Source organism: Anopheles bellator, chromosome 1, assembly GCF_943735745.2.
Source record: "Anopheles bellator chromosome 1, idAnoBellAS_SP24_06.2, whole genome shotgun sequence".
In the NCBI taxonomy this organism is placed as follows: Eukaryota; Metazoa; Arthropoda; class Insecta; order Diptera; family Culicidae; genus Anopheles; species Anopheles bellator.
Genome location: NC_071285.1, coordinates 14024826 through 14045833, shown reverse-complemented (window position 1 = coordinate 14045833; position 21008 = coordinate 14024826). Strand labels below are relative to the sequence as shown.

The window sequence follows — 21008 nt, the reverse complement described above, 5'->3', positions numbered from 1 at the left end:
TGACACAACCGATGGCACCACACGGGCGCGTTGTAACTTCAACACGTGTGCGTGCGATATTCGGCGTAATCGATGCAATGGAACTGTGGCCCAGCTTGTGTGCCATTGTCACTTTTGTGCCGAATAGGAATTTGTGCAACGCACATTTTCATTGGTCCTTTTTCGGTACCACCTAAACTAATTAAGAAAGGAAGCGAACAGCGATTTGTTAAAATTAAAAACAAAAGTAGAATGCCATTGCCGGTTCTAGTACTCTAAGCCATGGATAGCACTGAAACAGTCAAACGCAACACGAAAAGCCCAAAGGCTAGCGGCCATAAACCGTGATTCGCTGGTGCCAAACAAAAAAAGGAATTATTTTTCACCGATGATTTAATAAAGCCACCCAAAACGACTGCCAAACGTGGCCTGTGCGGTGTTTCGGATGGTTCGCTAACAGCATAAATCCTACTAGTTCCTATCGATCGGCCGAGATCCCGCGATGTTGGCCAGTCGGTTCGCAACTGATCTCTGATCCAAAGCTAAGCTGCGTAGCTCATGGCAGCATCCGCACGGGCGGCAAACTAACGCCAATAAAAATATGGATTAAAAGGAACGAAACAGTGTGACCAAACCTGACTCAACCTGACCGGCCACACAATGGCCCCGATATGGCCCGTTCCCCGAAAGAATGCGGGGCCGTGTTAGTGCGTCTCTATCGCAGCGCACATCAAGCAAAAAAAAAAAAAAATTCACGAAAGGCTTCGAAGGTATCCGAAGGGAGGAAACGGATTTTCCGTTTGGGCTCTGGGCTGTGGTGGGAATGGTGCGTGAATATTTCAACACTTCGTCACCACCTGGCCACCACCCAGCACACGCGTGGCGTGAATAAATATGCTACAGCAACAGAGCAACGCAAAAAAGCAGCGCTCTCGACGTTGCACCGGGATCGCCATCGAGAAAAAAAAGCTATCAAACCCTGTGGAGAGCGGGGACATCGAATGGGTTGGCCAGACAACGTACCCCAGGACAAGGCGCGCTGCGTGTCAGGATGTGCGTGCGATGATCGTTGAAAAGAGGGCACAACAATCCACTCACCACGTCGGTCAATAAGTAGTGAAGCTGAATACAATTTACCACTCTGATCACCTGTGACTTGTGTTGAAATTTCTAAAACACATTTTACACCGTATTTTGCAGTTGCTTTTGAGATAATTAATTAATACCAGCACACCTCGTAGTAGCTTCACTACTTATTTCGAATCGCTTGTTATTAGGTCACCCAATTCTCGTGCTGCAATGCAACAACCTTCATCAGAGTGACGAAAAATAATCCGGAAATTTACGCAAACCCAACCCAGGAAAGGCCGTGAATACAGGCCAAGAACAATACGGCCAGAACACACGATCGTCCGAAAGATGGCGAACATAATATGGCGGGCAAATAATTTATGCAATTTTCCATCATAGATGGTAAAATGGATTTTGATCTGGGCCTCCCGCGTGGGTATTTTTTGTTTCTGGTCACACGCGCACCACCACCATGCGCCTCCATCGGCCCGGGGTGGGCGCGAGCACTACGTTTCCAAGATTATGTTGTCGGAGCAAAAAAAGGCCGTTTCAGCACCAACACCAGCCATTGAAAGCTTGTCAATAGCACGGTGTGTTGGGGCCGCTGTTCGTTGTTGCGTTCGTATTAATAATATTCCCGTGCCGTGCCTCAACAAAAAAAGAAACGGGATAAATAAATAATCCGATGGCCTAAAATAACGAGCAAACAACGCGGGCGCCCGGTGGAGAACCGGTGGATGGCGCGTAAAAAACAATATTCACCACCGAATGTCATGTGCCGGTCTTATAAACAACTTTTTGTGGTTGATAGAACCGAGTCAATCAAAATGCTTCTATTGTTTACGGCACTGCATTCTTGTGCAGTCGCTTTCCCGTTGGCTTCGGGGATCGACCCAGATTGAGGTGAAAGTAACCACGTCGATCTCGGGGGTCGAGGTGCACTCTTTGTGTGACATTTTTAATCACTTTTAAAACGTAAAGCGAGGCACAGAACACGTTCCTCTTTGTAGCTGAAGTTTGTGAAAAGTAAAAACAAACCGAGTCATACGCTTAACAATAGATGTCGAAATGAAAATATGTGTTGGTTTGCTAGTTTCGCTGTTTAATGAGTGAGCACAAACACGCAAGCGTTAAATGAGTGAAAACACACGAGTGATTAAGTATAGTTTGGGTGCAATAAACAGAAAAAACACGAACCTTAACGCTAGCGATTCGTTACGACAGAATTGTGAGTGATGAGTTATAGGGCACACATACGCAGTGAGCAAACGGTGGACAAATTAAAAATTAAAATCTAAACAAACAAAACACGTGAACACAACGAGACAACACAACAGAGAGTGCAACAGAGAAAGGAACACTTGTTCGGTACTCACATGGCCCGTTGGTACTGTCCGGAGCTACATGAATCGGGCGATTTAATTTAATTTGGTTTTTCATTTTACACGTTTAAAAGAGAGAACCAGAAAAAGAGAGAGAAAAGGTGAGCGATTGATAAAAAAACACCGTTGATTATGTTTGGAAAATGCTGATTTAAACCCCCAACACGGTTGGAGCAAACATCGGATTGAATTTCCATACCACGCAGCGCTACGGCGCGCGCTGCATGTTGCGTAAATAATTTGATGGATGAATAAAACATTAACACGTTTCCCGGGAGGTTGAAAATGATAACAACTGGCTTAAAATACACACAGAAACACGCACAGGGGAAGAAGCAGAAAAAAGTGGGACGGACACGCACCGCGATCGGGAGGCTGAGCGGCGTTTCCCCGGGGTGGTCATCAAAGCGATGGAGATACACGCTGAAATTACATCCTCGACTCCCATCACCAAGCACGCGCGAAAGCGAAGAAGTATGCACGGACATGATGTAGTACACTCCACCAGTCCCCGTCCCGATGAACGGAATTCAATTAAAGTCTGCAGAGGTCATCAATATGTGCCATGGACAGCACGCTTAAAGTGGTCGAAAAACGCGTTTTGCGCAGTCCAACGAATTGTTTTCACATTCCTCGGGATAAGTGGAATTGGCAGCCAATCACACCATCAGCTATGCTAACCACCGGAACGCATTCCAGTAATGGGGCTCCAATTATTAATCTAATCTTCCGAATGGGTGTGTGCGCATGTAAACATAATTAACGAAGGTTTTAAGCTTGGCCTCGCCTGGCGGGATCCACGCTGCGTAATACACACTTTGGCGCACTAAACGGTGTTTAAACAGCGTTCTACTCCTAATGGGAAAAATTGTGCGTTTAAAGGGGTGGTGTTTACGTTCTAAAGGTGGGTATGTGGTACGCTCCGGGCTAATTACGGTGGGCGAGAATGCGCCTCGTCTTTGATGTGCCCGCGGAAGGAAATCGAAAGCACTTACGCCAGCCCGGAGCGAGAGAGAACTTTTTGCCGCTGGGAGCGTTTAAATGGTACGATAGGCGTTGAATTTGGTATTAAAGACCTTAGTCGGTCGGTACACGCAGCTTTTGCCTGCAACCTACGGCGGGGTAAAAATGGAACCTTATTAACGATAAAAACCCAGCCGTTGAGTTCTCTTAAAATTATTAAAACGTTTGAGGAATATCCATTCACTAAGAGGAAAAAAATAAATTAATTTGACAAACAATAAGCCTGTTGTTCTTTTCTAATTTCTAATGATGTCTTTTGGAGAGCCTAACCTAAGAACGATCAACATTTACTTTGGTTCCGGCTACGTTGCGGGTCCGGCTAATTTTGTTGTCAAATTTTATTGCGATATCTTCTCTGGAATGATTTTTCAATGAAAATGCTTTATGCTCACGGAAACCATGAAACCATGTCAACGTAGGGATCTTACAGATTTGCCCTTTTCCTGCGCGATTTTGATGCCTCATCACGGCCATTCGATTCCTTACGCATGAATCATCCGTGCGTCAAGCGTCACTATGGGAATTCCAATGGTTGATTCGTAGCCGAAAGGATGTTTTCCTGTTTGGGATATCGCTCCCACAGTTAAAAAAAGAAACCGAAACAGCGCTACTCGAGTCGAAAACAGGAGACTGGCCGGCAGACCGGCTGGCCGGCTGGCCGATTCTCTGTCAGCGTTTTTTCAACCCCGACCGAGACAAGTGTAAGGTCGTCAAGGATTGGTGTTCCTGGGCAAAGGATATACAACGCTTCAAACCAGTCGGCTGGTCGGACGCTTTTCATGTTTTTCGTAAAGGATATTTTGATTGTTGTTTCGGTCCCGTTCCGTTTGGGCGACTCTGTGTGTTTGTGTGTGCTAACTTAACCGGAAAATAAGACATTGTTACGGATTCTCCGGAAGATGTCTCATGTGGCTCGTGAAAGGGGCGGCGGTGGTCTCGTCCCCATCGTTTGCCAGCTCCGGAAATGAAGGACGTTGCTCGCACGAACATAATCACCCATTTGATTTAGAGCCACAGAACCGTGCGTGCAGCGAAACGAGGCGAGCAGCGTTTTATGCATCCCGTCGGAACGGAATTTTATGCTTTTCTCTCTGTTTTATGCTTGCTGCTGCTGGACCGGCTGCCTAGCGGTGCTGTAGTTTCTATCGGGTGACCGAGTGATGCAATCATTGTTTTTGTGAGACTCGTGTTTCCGGCACTACATTGTGCTGCTTTGGGGATTATAAATGATGTTTCGTCGGTAAGGATGCTGTTAAAAAGTGTTATCAAATTAACGGAAGCCGAACCGAGGTAGCAACAAAACTGCAATTAAATAAATTGATTACCCCGGATGGCTTCGCAGCAAGCGGAATGTAAATCGTTTTGCACTTTACGTATTGTTTTCCAAACGGAAAACTGTTCAGTGTAAGCGATGCGTTGATTGCGAAAATTCGAAACTCCTGGCTGTGGCGTTCGATGCAACATCGGATGAAAAAAGGTCAAATGAAGTTTTTCTTGGAATCGAAACGGTGTAGAATTCCACGCTAGTCGAACCACGAAGCACAAACACATGCGAGCAGAGGGACGGACTCGTTTCGCGGCGCATGCAATTGCATTTTCATAGCAATTCACTCACTTCATCGAAAATGCATTGAAAAGGTCAACTTCATTTTCGCCGCAGAACGGAACATCGAGTCGATGGGGTTTCTTCCACGGAATCGCTCTGCTCGCTCGTCGATACCGACCTTCAGCGCGAGTCGCGAGTTGTCTATTAAGGTAATGAGCTTTTGCTCAATTATGGTGTCTCTATTGTCGTCGCCCAACAACGAAATTGAATACCGTTTGCAGGGGTCTTTAATGCCTGAAGATTATTGGGTTGAACACCATTCGCTGATTGCTAAATAGATTAAACCCGAAATGAGGTCTTGTCGATCGTGCACGATCGTTGAAACCATTTCGAAGCTGGTAAAAGTGGAATAATATTGGGTTCACCGTGCGGCACTGAGAGCCCTTTAAGTCGCCCCATCCGAAGCTTCCTTTTCGAGGCAAAAGTTTAATCCCTCACCGGCTTCCAGATGTTGCCACTAATTTACCCAGTTTCGGGAAGGTACCTCCTCATAACGAGACCCGAAGTATGACCAGAAAGCAATAAGGGTTTTGGTTACATTGCTTCTTATTTCATCAATTCGCTGCCGCACGGTGAGCATGTGGGTAGTAAAACAAAATACTTAATCACCAGCCATCGGTTGGTTGCATGCCATGGCCACCAATCAGGACCAGCGGTGGTTACCCTGCCTATTGCTACTCTGCAGCCGTGTGTATCAATGTATGACTTCCGGTTCGACAAAACGGCCAACCAACGGGACCTGAGAAGCGGGAAAATCCCAAGCCCGATAAAGCCGGAAACTAGTGTCGGCGCGCCAGCATCGTCGCACAAACTTTCGTAATGACCGGAAGTGGGCACACGATGTTGAGCGGCCAAACAAAGTTTCAGTTTGCGTGTGGCGCGGAAAATAGTGTTTGGTGTTTTGTTGTTATTGTTTCTCTTCCTGTGTGACAAGCCATTTCTTTTTTGTAACCCTCTGCGTACGTACAAGTGTCTCGTAAACCACGAAAGGAAGTGTAATTAGAGAAGTATGTATCGCGTGTCGTCCATTTTTGGGGTTCCCGATAAGAGAACGCCGGTGAAGCCGCGGTTTTGATGGGGGAACGATATCGAGCAAAAGAAAGTCGTCGTCGTGGTTCGGTGGGGGAGATGATTGATGGTAAGAGGGTCCCCCGTGTTGCTTGGGAGTCGGTGGAGACGGGTAAATTAGGACCAAGTGGGTCCCTCCCCGAGTGCGATAAAATCAGCGCAACCCTTCGACGCGTTCGCCTATTTATTGGACCGGCTGCGAGCTGCCGCCTTTCGACAGAATATTCATTAGCATTAGTAGCATTGTGCGTTCGGGGCGCCGTAAAGTGTGTCTAGGTGTTGAGCGGGAAGCGAGTGGATCGATGAGCCGCAACTTCAAGATTCCCGCAAGGTACTGGAGCCCAAATTTCCGCCGAAAGAACATTCCATTCCAACGAACCAACGGAAAGTTCGCTACAAACACGAAATCAAACGAGACGGAGGCCCGCAACGGGATAGCGGGACAGCAGGGAGCAACATTCCGACAGCTACAAACTTGCGGAGAATTTCCCACGTCGAAGGCCCCGGGAGGACGCCGGGCGCCCGATCGAAATGTGACTACTGTTCAATGGAGCGAGTTTATTAAATTCTCCGTCTCTGCTCTCCGGCGAAAAACTTTACAACTCGAGACGAATCTTTTCGCCATCGGGCAGAAAAGTAAAGATTGCCGGTAATGTTTCATTTTCTCTAATGCCGGTCCAAGGGGCCGACGCTCTTCGTGGTCGCTGTGTGCTTATTTAAGGTTGGGGTTCCAAGTCGTCGTCGTCGATGACAAGCGTCAAACTTTGGGTGGAAGACCACGAGCAGAGACCAGGGGAGTATACACGTCAAGGAAATTAATTCTCTAGCTCCAGGCACACCGGCGCACCGGTTTCCGCCGACCGGAAACGGATGTGAATTCGACGAACAAAACCCGGCGAACTGGGGAGAGCTATTGGCAAAAATAAAAGATTACGATCAAAACACGTACCGAAAAAAACGGACCCTCACTAATTTAACGTACAGCGAGCGAGACGCGAACTCCGGTTAGGAAGGACACCGTCCGCCCAACAGCGAAATAGCCGTCCGTTCCGTATCCTTACCTGTGTTGAAATCGACGGCAAACTCCTCCATCTCGTTGCCCTTCACGATGCTGTAGATCAGCTTCCGGCCCAGCGGACTCTCGGCCTGGATGGCCACCGACAGCGGCGAGTGCAGCTCAATGTTCTCGGCCACCGTGTCCGAGTAGAACTGCTTGCTGAACACCGGCATCGATTTATCTATCACCTGGGAACGGAGAGCGAAGCAAAAAAAACACGGAAAATCGATTGTAGTGCTAGCAAATAATAGCTTCGGTTGCTTCGCTTTGGCCACCGCAACATGAAAATCTGTGCCGTTCTCGGTATCGCGGTGGCCGGGAGCCGGTAGCACAGGAACAGCGAGCGGTTATGGAATGGCCGAAGCGCCGTTTTTTCGTAAGCCGAATTCAATGATCGTAAGCTGGGTAGGTCCGGTTCCGGCGGAAGTCTGCTCGGTGCGAGCAAAATGACAACAAATTGCTTGCAGCAAAATGTGCGCAAGGTTTCGGTGGTATTTGTGCAGGTTAATTTATTCTCCTCCGCGGCATACGGGACAACGTACGGGGCAAGCAAAAACGACACCGCAAGTAAACGGACAACTCCGCCAGCTAGCGAGCGATAGTGTGTATGGCCACACAAATTTGTCCGATAAAGGGTGGAAGCCGAAATTTATTAAACTGGAACCAGTCTGACCAGCACGCAAGGATTCAATTTTTAGACTTTCTTTTAGTTGGTATTAAACTTTCAAATCGTAACGGATGAGGTTGAGGATTAGATTGAGTATTTCAGTTTGAGCCATGACTTAAAAATCAAAGGACCTCAAAAAGAAGACTCACTTCCACTACAAACCATACGCAAAACGATATCGATCGATCAAGTGGAGAATGAGCATAAGATACGTGTTCGGCATCACTTGCTGAACGGCGAAACGAAAAACGAACCTTTCCCGAGATTTCCCGGTATGAATATTTGAAATGATAAATTCAGACACACTGCTGCTGCTGCTGCCGCCTGTGGCGCTTTACGGTTCGATCGCACATAATGAAACCCGCCCGGCTTGGGGGAAACGGACACGGAACACTTTCGGACATCTGTAACAAGCGCCCACCACGACAGTGGCACGAGTTTCTTGTTATTCATGGGATCCTTAACACCAACAACACGCCACCAGTGGCCCCGCGGCCCTCTCGCTGCTGTGGTGGCCGGACAGCAACGCATATTCAGTGATTAATGGTTGCATTCAATCAAAAGCTAGTAAAACGGCAACTGGCCACCGCCAGCCAGTCGTAACCGCCTTCAAAAAGCACACCAATCTTTCGACGCCTCCGGGGGTCCAGATAAAGCCCCCTTCGAGAACGCAGTTTCCTAAAAAGGTGTACATTGACGACGACGACGACAACCGCCGTTAGCTGCTTCATCTATCATGGGAGAAAGGAGCACAACCGCTCCCCAGGCCCTCTCAAATCCCCAATTGTGCGCCTGTGTCTGTGTGCGGGGGCCGTGGGCGCAAAAAGGATTGCTCCGTCGTCGGATGGACGTGTGAACACGGTCATGATTCATGGCACACCAGCAGGCCAATCGATAGACGAGCACGGGCGGGAAGGCGACCACCGACCACGGACGCCGAACGAACGCATGTTTCGGTATCGGCAACAAAATGTTTTTTCTTTTCTCCGTGGCCGTGCTTCGGGGGCCCCAACCGGTGAGGATGAATTATCCTGCCCCTGATGGGATGGTGTGTCGACGCAAAGATGGGATGAAAGGCGAAAAAGAAAGCGCCCTTCGCCGTCGTATCCTTCTTTCGTCGGGACGAAGAAACGGAGCCCGGGACGTGATGATAATGGGTTCCTCTTGAAAAACTTCCTGATTTATGAAGGTTTTAGCTCCATTGTAAGGGGGGGACTTCGAACTTACCTTCACGTGCACGGTAACGTCCGTCGAGCAGGGCGTAATGCCACCGTCGTACGCCGATATCAGCAGCTCGTAGTCCCGGTTGTGGCCCTCGAGCGTTTGCTTCAGGGTCACTTCGCCCGTCTTGCGGTCCACCTTGAACAGCTCGCCGTGACCGCGTTTCATCTCGTACCGCACTTCGCCGTTCTCGAAGCTATCCAGATCGAGGGCGTGCACCTTCGTGATGACCGAACCGCGTGGATCATCGACCGATACCACCGCGTAGTACGGCAGGTTGACGAACATCGGACAGTTGTCGTTAATGTCCAGAATGGTGACGTTGACGATGACGTGCGCTACGCGTGGCTTCTCGCGGTCCGGTTGCTGCGAACGGGCCTCCACAATCAGCTCGTAGTTGTCACGCTCCTCCCGATCGAACTTTCGCCCGGTGGTCTGAATTGCACCGGACGTTAGGCCGATCTGGAACATATCGGTCGGGTTGAGGATATTGAATTCGATGTGCTCGTTCAGGTTCGAGCCGAGCACGTTTACCACCGCCACCGTAGTGATCTTGGTGCTGTTCTCCATGATCGAACCCTCGTAGATTTGCCGCTGGAATATGAGTCCGGAGTTCTCGGACGTCTCAACGTTGACGTTAACCTGTGCGACGTTGGCAAACTTGCCGTCGGACACGCGCACCGCCAGCCGGTAATCGGTGCCGATTGCTTCGACGTCCCGTGTCGTCACGACACCGGACCGAGCATCGATCGCAAACACACCGTCCCGGTTGCCCTCGATAATGTCGTACCGGAGTGTAGAGTTCACCGAGCCGCTGTCTTCGTCCGTCGCGTTCAGCTGCAGGACGGCAACGTTGGCGTACGTCGGTAGCAGCAGTGTGACGTTGTACTCCTTCTGCGTGAACATCGGCGCACAGTCGTTCACGTCCGTGATGTTGATGCGCACCTCCGCCGTCAGTTCCGACGTGAGACGGGGTTTCCCCAGATCAGTTACCTGAGTGAGCAGAACACAAACAGACAGAGATTAAACCTCCCTCAGTGCCTCGCGGTATCACCGCCTTACCTTGACGTGAAAACTGAAAAATGGAATCTTCTCGTGATCGAGGAACATGATCGTCTTGATGGCGCCGGTGCTGGAGTCGATGTGGAAGTAGCGCCTCGGCAGCATATCCAGAATGTCGTAGTGCAGCAGCGCGTTCAGTCCCGAGTCGCTATCCTTCGCCTTGATCACCAACGGTAGGGAAGCGTTCACGAGATGATTGCTGCCGCCGGCCCCGGCCAAAGTGCTTCCGTTCGCCGGCAGTACCGTCGGTTCCGAGAGGGTCAGCACGAGCGAACCGATCGGGGCGGCTTCCGATACCTCTCCCCGGTACACCTTTTGCTCGAAGTACGGCACATTGTCGTTCACGTCCAGCACGTTGATGATCACCGAGCAGGTGGCCGAAGCGGACGCCATGTTGGTTGCGCGAACGGTCAGATTATAGAACTTTGTGTTTTCATAGTCGAGCGTATCCTTCGTCGTAATGACACCGGTCGACGGATTGACGAAGAACATATCGCCCACGTTGCCGGCCACGAGCTGGAAGAGCAACGAGGACGTGCTCCGGGCTTCCAGGTGAATCACGAACGTACCGATGGGCAGGTTTTCGTAGATCTCGGCCGCCGGATCGTTGACGATGAAACGGGGCGGCGCATTGTCCGCCATGTTGATCACCACGTGCACCGAGATCTGCGACGAGAGCGCCGGTTTTCCGCCATCCGTCGCCCGTACGTGCAGCACGTACTCAGCGATCGTGCTGATGTCGAGCTGCTTGGCCACACTGATTACTCCCATCGTTGGATCGATCGCAAACACATTTCCGATGTTACCGCTACCGATCGAGTACGTTATGCGCGCATTGTCACCGATGTCCCGATCGATCGCGTATACCTGAGCCACTCGCGTCCCGACCGGTGCCGTTTCGAACACCTTGCCCTGGACGATCTTCGTCGTGAACTCGGGCGCATGATCGTTGTGATCGTGCACGGTTATGATGACCGTCGCGTAGTTACGCTTCGCTGGCGTTCCCTGGTCCTTCACGATCACGATCAGCAAGTGTTCATCGAGTGTTTCCCGGTCGAGGCGCTGCGCCATCACGATGCTCCCGGTGACGGAGTCCACGCGGAACAGCTTCAGCGACATTGGATCGCGGGCAGCGTGCAGGCTGTAGAAGAGCTTCTTGTCTTCGTCTTCGTCGGTGGCGTGCAGCTGCAGCACCTCCATGCCTTCCTCGACGTTCTCGGAGATGTCCACCCGGTACACGGACTCGGTGAACTCGGGCCGGTGATCATTGATGTCGATCACCGACACGTACAGCTGCGTGTAAACCGTGTGCACGCCGTCCGAGATGCTAATCGTAATGTTGTATTCCCGCTGGCGCTCCCAGTCGAGGTATTTGGCCAGCAGCACGTTGCCGTTATCGCGCCCGATGTAGAACTCATTCCGATCGTCACCACCTATTTTTGCGGGGAGAGGATTGAGTTCGTGTTTGAAGAGCCGAGGTAGACTTACGAAAGGTGCTCTGTAAGGACTTACCGACGATGTCGTACCACAGTTGCTCGCCGTCGTGATCGGACGCCTGGATCAAGGTGACCAGATACCCGGGCACATCGCTCTCCGTCAGCTCGACGTGCTGATCGCCGGTCTTCACGACCGGTGCGTGTTCCGACTCCACCGGAACCCCAACGACGGCCACCACGACACGGGCCTGCTGCGATCGCTTCGGCACTCCGTGATCTTCGGCCCGCACCAGCAGATCGTACTCGGTGTCCACGTCGAAGCTGCGTGCCGCGTAGATCACGCCCGTGTCCGGATCGATGCGGAATTTTTTCGCCTTCCCCCGGCCCGGCTTGATGGAGTACGTCACCCGGCCATTCTCGCCGATGTCCTGATCCGTCGCCAGTACCTGCGGACGACGTAACGACGTGTGTCATGTTAGAGAATTCTTTGGGTTTCTATTGAGAGCTTTGGGCGAACGAAAGTGAAAGAGGACACTCAAACGGGGAACTACAGTGAAGTGCAACAAACAGGCGACAGAAACGTTTTTCGAGAGGTCGAACCCGAGCACCGGCATTCATTATTCACGCATCGTGAGGACAAGAATCTACGCCCGGTACTCGTTAGAAGGCATGGGGGACGAAATCGCAACACCCGGCGAGTGAATTGATTATTTATCAACTGAGCAATTTATTTCGGAACCATACCTCATGCCCTTTGAACTTCCTTTTTCAAAGGCACCCCGCCACCACACGGCCGCCGACACGGTTCCGTGTGCTGGCAGCAATATTGTGACTTTGGACTTGATACAGTTCCTGTGCTCCGCTCCACTTCTGAGGAGTGCATGCGGAGTGCACCGGCATTGGGAGAAAGAAGTGCTCCGCTCCGCGACGTTCGAACGTACCTTCGTTATTCAAATGCCATCCATTTCCACAGCATAACACAATTTATCCACCGTTCCATCCCGTTCACGATTCCCCCTCTTGCGGGGCGTTCCCTCTTTTTTATGCTGCTCAGTGCTGCTCTCGGCAGCAAACAAAGGCACAATCCGGTGTGTTACTTGTGTGCGAGCCAAACGAAAATATATTGTTCCATGCAGATTTCACGCCCCGGCCCCGCTTCCTTCTGGTAAGAGCCGCCAGGGCTGGTAAGTGTCTGTGTACCACCCTCCGTTGAAGGAGTTCGCCGTCGATTCCAACACCCTTCAGCGAATCCTTTCTACTCAAGTCCGCAGGAATGCGACGGAAGTCACTCCGGGATACCCACCGGGCTCCACAACGGGGTCGCGTTCGAGTCGTTCGTCATCATCGTCATCGTCGTTACTGGTGCTGCGTTCCCAAATAGCTCCTTCCCATCCTTCGCCTCCGGTTAGCGCACCGGGAAAACGGAGTGAAGATGACACGTTTGTTTCTGTTTATTATTTTTTTCCGTGGCACCCTTCGCCCTTTGCCTTGGCTCGGCGTCCTTAAGCAGCCACCACGGTGCGCCGGACGGAGAAGATGATGCCACGGAAAACGGTCCCCAGCTTGCCCGGACACCGGGTTTACGGGTTTCCTTCTCTCACTCGCCCACTTTATGCGACGTGCGCGCCGTGGTCGTGTCCTCCTGTGATTCCTTCTCGACCGTAACATACGCTTCTGGTGGTGTGTTTCCGGCTTTTTTTGCGTCACGATTTACTCGTTGCTCCGCGAGAAGAATTGCGTGAAGCCGCCCGCCCGGTCGTTGGAATGTGTTCACCTCTTCGACGGGTGGCCGGCAGGCGGTTCGCGGTTCGGCTTGGCAGACATAAAATCATAAGTGACATCATTCCATTCCTTTCGCAAACAGTAGCAGGAAGGTTCGCTGGCGGTCACATTTCGCACCCTTTTGCGAAGCACCGACTCGCTCCGTGCCTCCGCGGAATGGGAAAATGGAATTTCCTTCGGTTCTCTGTGTGTTTTGGTAAACTTTCGCAACGAAGGAAAAAAGAACCACAAAAGGTCTATTAGGAGGCACCGTTCAAAGGAACTTCGCGGTTGTGTGTGCGACTCGGTTCAGAACCGCGGGGGCCAAGGATTCTGTAGAGCAATGGCGGCGGCGGTGCCCCATATGTACACACTCAACGGGAAGCGACGGCGTACTCGAAGCTACAGCTGGGTGCATACGTAATAAGGATACTTTTCAAACATTGTTCTATTTAGATGGTAAGCTTTTTATTTGCGACAATTGAATTTTTCGTTCCATCAATCCGTCCCATCTCCGAAAGCCGTGGGTTTGGATTTTTATGTTCGCCCGAGAATGGGGTAAAAATAGGATGTTGCATTGCATTTTCAGGAGACAGAGATCACGGTTTGGGGGCCAACATGTTGCTCTCTGTAGCGTAGTAGTTTGATGTCACCAAACGAACCCCATCGCAGTGCATCCGTGAGCCGTTCTGATGTTGATCGCACTCTTTCGAATTGCGCGCACTAGAAAATTCACTCTAAATGGTAATGGCGATGTGGATTGCTCCGGCAAAGTTGCAGCGCAATTCACAATTCATATCTGGTTAGCTGGTATCATTTTGGGGTTTCTTTAAACTGGTTTCAAAGCCATCAGAGATGGGTCTGTATCTTTTTGAAATAACAAAGAAATTAACAACTTTTCAATTATTTTTTTTTCACCTTTCTTAGCAAAATTCTGACCCTTCTGTGGGTTGTTATCATTTTCCGCACGAGCCAGCCCTTGGTTCCTATGCTAATTTGTCTTCCTGTCCGATTCGACGGCCCTTTCCAACGCGTTAGGTAACAAGTTAATTTTGCTGTCCCAACGAACGCCCTTCAACAAAGCGGCTCAATGGAAAAAGGATTAGCCTTCGCTTCATCCCCTTTTCCGGGGTCGGCTTTATATTCTTCTTTCTGCTTTCGCAGCCACTCAAAAGAATCTCAACACGCAGACCGGAAGATGCAGTGACCGAAGCGGACCACTGAACCCGGTGGTCCCCGGAAAGTCAAATGCCCACCATAAGCCTATTTTCCTTGGGAGAGTCCCGTACGCACAATCTGGCCACGAACACACTGGCGCCCGTTGATGCGGTAGAGGTCAAAAGTAAACAAGGATACGGCCCACCGTCGTTCGCTCGGTCGGATCTTCCGGAATCCCGAAGGACACGCGCAACTGAACCGAAGTAATGCACAAAAAAAGTATATAAATCTTTCTTTTTTTGGGCGCGGCCAATTTTTGTGCCGGTTCTCAAGGGCTAAACCTCCTCCGGATAGCGGCGAAGCGGCCTCCACGGCGGATAGGACGTCATTTTTCATGCATAATTTATTGGCCCCGCTCTGGAGCCAAATCTCCAGCTTTGATTGACACTGATGGAGGCGGCCGGTGCCAGAAAGAAATGGGTCACCAAATCCACCTTCACCCAGAGCTCGGAAAAATGAAGTGGCCACAAAGAGGGGACGCCACTCCATCACTTTAGGGTTTACTTCACGTCAATTCGAGGGAGTCTTTTGCAAACGGGCGGCAGTTAGCTACGGTGATCTTCAGTCTGGTCGGTTCTTCTGTTACTTTAAAGTGTGTTCCAGTTATAAACCTGGTTCGCGTATCTGAAGAAACATTAACCAATCCCGTGATGCCTAATCATCCTAACCAGGCCGCCAGGCTAGGTCGTTCCAGTGAATACAGCGCACGCCTATGAATGGGGCCACATTCAAACGGAGATGGCTACGTTTCCCGTGTAACTAGCAAAAACTGGGCCTCAAACAAATGGGAATGCAACAAATCACCTTCATTAAGCGAAGCGCACCAGAAAACGAGTTCTTTAAATGTTGCACGCGCTCAATGGTACGATGTGAAGCACGCCGCTCTCATGCCCAGGTGAGCCAGGATCAGTACCACAGGACGTGAGCCATTCGGGGAGTCCTTCCTCGAGTGCGCACGCGATGCTGAATGATGCTGCAAATGGTAATGCAATCAACCGAACCGGACTACCTTGCATGACTGTGGTGCCTCTAGACAGCGGGGCCACAGAGTATGACTGGACTCTCTCGTCGAGAGGACATCCCTTGGCGGTGCAGTAAATCCAGTGTGCAGAATGTAAATCCTCGTTCCGTAACTCCAGGGGCACCGTTCCATTCGCTAAGGAACGCTGGCGAAGAAAGAAAGCGTGCGCTACTCCGAACGGACTGACTGACTGACTGGCCTGAAGAGGGAATTAACTCGGGGGACACCCCAGCCCGAGTGAATGGGGCACCTTAATTGAGTCACATTAGTGTGAAGAAAGGCAAAAAATAATGACGGACGATGAGAACTCCGGTTCCATCCGAAACTTCAGCAGCGCGTACCGGAGAGCGGGTCTGATGTTTTTGCAGCGATCAGCCGAAAGAATGAGGCAATAATTACGGAAACACTCTCGGGAGCGCGCTGGAGGCACTGGTGCCCGGGCCATGTGCTTTATGCTGTTCCCGTGGGGAATCGGATCATAACGATCGTTTGCCGGTTGAGTATGTGCAACTGAATAGTTCCTGGAGGGCAGATTAACTATGCAAAAGATAGGATAATTGCACGCCAGTGTGCTGGCGCAGGAGCTTTTTGTGATGCTTACGTACAATTTAGAAGGGTTTTTATGTTTCTAGTCATGAGCATAAATATGTATCATTTTTTGTAACTCCTTAGGCATTAGGATTTTCGCACGTCCTTAACTTCATTACCAAACAATTTAGCCTTCAGAAGAATCAGAGCCTTCAAACGTTGAACGTCCATCGACATATTGACCAAAGTGCTCAACGTCCTTGGTCAACCGTTGCAATAAATCCCAAACGCCATCAGTGTGTGGAACCATAATCCTGTCCCCATTTTATGATGTCCAGCTTATTTAATTATTGAGTACCAGCTCAAGCACCAACATTTAATGGCGGCAAAAAGTGAAGGAATGGCCGCGGGACACTGTCGACTCATCACTCGACTCGACACTCCATCCGGTGCCGGTGGATGATCGAAAATTCAAATAATAATCCGACCCCATCGAAGGTAATTTACCAAACTGTTTACACACAGTCAACATCCACATGCCCGCTGCTGGCTGTGCCTTGTCGATTACTGGAGCGACATTGCCCCGCTTGTAATCCAGGATTCCGGGGGTGGGCGTAGAGTTGATGAAGCTGGGAGCTACGGCGGTGTAACCATTCATTTGATTGGGTAAACAACGGGGATTATTGGTGGCAAAATCGGACAACAACGGACTCTGGCTGACTGGCCTCGCTCACCCGGCCGAACGGGACGGGGCGGAACGGGTAGCGGAAGCAAAACATCATTTCGAGCATTATGTGTGTGATATGCTTCCATGACAGGCCCTCCCCCCACACCCGCCGGAACAAAGGCCGCTCGGTGTGCTCCGACCGACAGGAGTGGCACACAGGAGCGACGTCGGAGAGGGAGAGAAACATGTCCACAACCTAAACATTCATCGACCATCGAGAGCATATTATAATGATGCTTTATGGTCACGGAGCGAGCAGATGCAGCGCCTGACCGCCTTCTGCTGTGAGGCTGGGATGAGGCGGCCGATGATGGCACGGAGCTGTGGAAGGAAAATCGACAAACATCACCGGAGCCGGAGCGGGCCAGAGAGCGCAGGCAAAGGTGAAATCAGTCAACCGTAAATCTGTCACAGAAATAAATGTCAACGCTACAACAACAACAACAACAGCAGCGGCGCAACGACGCCCGTGACCATGGCGCGTGTCCTCGTCCGCATAGTTGTGGCGCACGACCCGAGCCGAGCGCCGGGCTGCCAATCTTCTTCACTCCGACTCGGACCCACCCGACACCCAATTCCGCCGTCGTCATCGGGCGGCTGTCATAAATGACAGGTTTGCCCCGTTCGCAGGTTAGGGTCACTGGCGCCCGGCGTGTCAGTTGGAGATTGAATATAAATGTTTAATCGATGCAGATTTGATTCCGTAATTTGAGAACGGAAACGTTAATTGGATGTGATTAAAGGGTCGCGCGCGCTATATTGTAGTGCCGCGGCCTATTGTTTGCGGCAGGTACAGGCCAGTCGGTGTGCTTCCTCGTCCGATGCAGCATCCGTGTGACATGTGACGGAATAATTCTCGGGCTCGGGCTCACCGATTGACGAGAGGATTGGCGGCGAAAAAAGGCACACTTCCGATGGCGCAGCAACCGCCGGGGAATTGTGTCGCGTTTGTGATTCCAACAGCCCCTCCTGGGACCTGCGAAGCTGGGAGTAGTGATTGATCATCAATTTATTGCGTTATGACTACTATGCGCGATACGCTTTTGCGCTGAATTTGACAGCCTCAGCCCGGGTCCCGTAACTATTGTAAATGATTGGGAACGCAACGTCGGAACGATAGAAATCTTCCGTAACCACTTGACAGACCGGAATGGAGCGGAAGCCGATGCACACCAAAAAGCAACTACCAATCCCCAATATCCTAAACAAGGCACAGCAGTTCAAAAGTTGGATGGTTTCGCTTCACAACAAGGATAATCCGTTCCCCGTGAAGCCTATCGTCACACGCCCAGTCGGATCGACTTACCGGTGGCTTAGAATACCGCAAACGAACCGCAACGCATTCGGGTCAGGGTGTGGGTTTGATTTTCTTCTGCATCGTTGGCTAATGGCCAAGGCCGTGGCCGAGGGTGCAAAACGGTTTGCCTGGGGGCCGTTGTCGGCCGATTCGGGCGAGAAAAACTTCCGCCATCCATCGGGCCGCCAATCAAGATGGAAAAACCTTCAAGTGCAGCCCAAACCGAAAACCAATCAAGCTATCGAGAAAGAAAAACCACCCCTCGGACCGGCGGACACCGACACCTATCTGTGCCCCGGGAGCGAGAAACTACGCATCAGAACTCCGCAGTCTTCGGCCCTCTCGCAAACGATACGGATGTGTTTCACTGACCGTAACCGGATCCGCTCGTGCTTGGCCTGGGTGTTCTTGAGTTGGCCACCGGAAGACGATGAAGTTGGGACACACAAGCTGATGGGATATAAAATTTGCGGTTGATCATCGCTTTTTACGAAGCCAACTCGGCTCCGGGCTGGGAGTTGAAACCTGACCGGCCAAGTCCGTGCCTGGCGAAGGAAACTACTTAACAAGCGTGTGCTCGTCGTCAAAATATGTACGGCGGACGGTTGGCCGTCCTCTCGGGCGTCCCCCGATGAAAGTGACATATTTTAACCACATCTTATGAGTCAATCGAATGGCATGGAGTTATAAGCTGAAGCGCTACAAGAAAATAAACACAACAATAGCGTAACCTCACATGCGAGGGGGTTAGTAATAAAATCTGTCACAAACATCCGCGCACGTAAAAAGCACTCAGTTCGAGGGGTCTTGCTTCATAACTTTCCCGTGTCCATTTGGGGTAAATTAGTGGAGCGCACTCATCGAACCCCGTCCTCTTGGTACCGGGGACCGTGGATGATACTTATGGTGACTCCGGTAAACATTGGCCACCTTATCAACCTAATTGGTTCGTGTAAACAAGATTTATGGTTTGGCCTTTTTTTCGGCCATTTCGGAACCATTCTCCTTTACGGCTCGCGAAGTGTCACATAACCGTGAACACGGCTATAAATAACACCATCGAGGCGTCGTCGTCGTCGTCGAGACGTTGTTGACAACGCGGTAGCCACCTTTGATTGCGGAGCAACCATCGTAATACGACATGATGGCTGACATGATTGCCAGACCGAAGCAGGAGCACGCAGGCTTCAACCAATCGTAAAGAATAATTTCTTAATTTACAGCGGACACCTAGGAAGAGAGCCATCAGATATTAGTCACGACGCAAATTTTGATAGTATGTGCAATTTCGACAATACTATAAAAAGGCTAAAGAATGAATTTCTTTCAAAGCATAATGTGTAATGATGCGAAATGGTGCTAAGGTGCGAAATTGGCGAAAAAATAATTCCTAGAAAAGCATTTAATCGAGTAGAAGAACAGCAAAAGCAACATTTAGTAAGAAAAACATAAGTACCCAGCTTGCTCTACAACTTAAAACAGCAACAGATAAAACACAAATTCCTAGAAGCGTCAACCGGACGTAGGATCCTGCCAAATATGTTACGCGAAACAGTCTGCTGGACAGTTTGCTTCCCTTTCAGACCTTCGCGAACGAGAACGGTTAGGTTTCGGTGCAACGACGGAACAACGAGACACAACAGCGAGAACAACGATTGAAATGAGCGTCAGAAAAAGTGACGAGGTTTCAGCAAAAAAAAGGAAAACCGTCATCATCATCATTACCCGAAAGACGACCTGCAGCTCGTTGAAGTTCTTCTCCGGGAACGTTTCCCACGTGGCCGCCTCGTCCAGCCCGACGTCCGGATCGGACAGCATCGGTTCCGTCAGTTCCAGCTCCGGTGGCTCGTAGCCACTGCTCGCGTAATCGTTCTGCGTAAAGCCGATTTTCCCAAAGCAATCGAAGCGGCGACAAGCGACGAAAATTTGAAAACATTAATGGTGAGAAAGAAGAAAAGCCCGAGCGAGAAAAGCGACACCACATTTCGCTGGGACAGTATTTACGTATGTGTGCGTGCGTATTTGAAATGCCCATAAATGAAAGGACGCAAAGAAAGTTTTACATTTTGATTTTATCGATGGTCAATAAGCTTTCCCGGCACACGGCACAAACATTGAGCGATGGACGAAGTGTACGCAAGCATAAGTTGATTGGTTGATGATCAGTTCGGGAGTTTCATGATACGATGATGCATTCCGCAGAGCTGAGAGAGTCCTCAAAGCAAACGTGTAACAGTGTTCCATATCAGAAGAATGATTTGTGAAATAAACGAATGAAATGATAAGCGCGGGTATCGTGTTGGGAATGCGAAGTGACAGGAGAGTGTTACTGATTTTGTGCATATTGAAATTGGTTAAATAGTCGTGTTTTTAGTTCGTGTATGTGAGGTGATCCATTTCAATGTATGTCAGACTTATCATTGGTACTAGTTTAAATTAGGTCCCTAGGAACAACATTCCATTCCGCTCCCTCAACTGTTGGCTCAAACAAGACAATCAAATTACCATCAACGCTGGCGGAACGGATGATTTGTAAATCCCCCAAAGCGTTCGCCGGAATGATCAGATTCACCAGGATAATCGATCACCACTTACGGCCGCCAGTTAATGCGAAGTGATTTAAGCGCTGGCTAGACTCGTGTCTCTGTATCAATGTTGGACCTTATCTTCCTTATCCAACTTCGCCGCAACCGACCCGGTACGGGGTAATTAATTTCGTTTGCCATCACCGGTCCGGCATCGATCGAATGTGCAATTAGGTGGCTGCTACTACTCCGGCCACCAGTGGTAGTATTACCATGGCCGTCGTCCCTTTAGAATGCCGGAAACGACCCGGCCTCGGTTGCAGGTGGAACAAGCGACCACGGCGGAGCACGACGACGGC

The 21008-nt window shown here is 50.4% G+C and overlaps 1 protein-coding gene across 1 annotated transcript in view; it reads right to left on the bottom strand.

Moving 5' to 3' along the window:
* Nucleotides 1-21008, bottom strand: part of LOC131215078 (fat-like cadherin-related tumor suppressor homolog) — a 74890-nt gene that overhangs the window by 14166 nt on the left and 39716 nt on the right. The window contains exons 7-12 of the mRNA XM_058209454.1: nt 19850-19996; nt 11649-12018; nt 10137-11569; nt 9081-10067; nt 7191-7374; nt 2427-2450 (exon numbers count right to left, since the gene is read on the bottom strand). Coding sequence (XP_058065437.1) covers nt 2427-2450; nt 7191-7374; nt 9081-10067; nt 10137-11569; nt 11649-12018; nt 19850-19996 — 3145 coding nt within the window. The remainder of the gene's footprint in view (nt 1-2426; nt 2451-7190; nt 7375-9080; nt 10068-10136; nt 11570-11648; nt 12019-19849; nt 19997-21008) is intronic.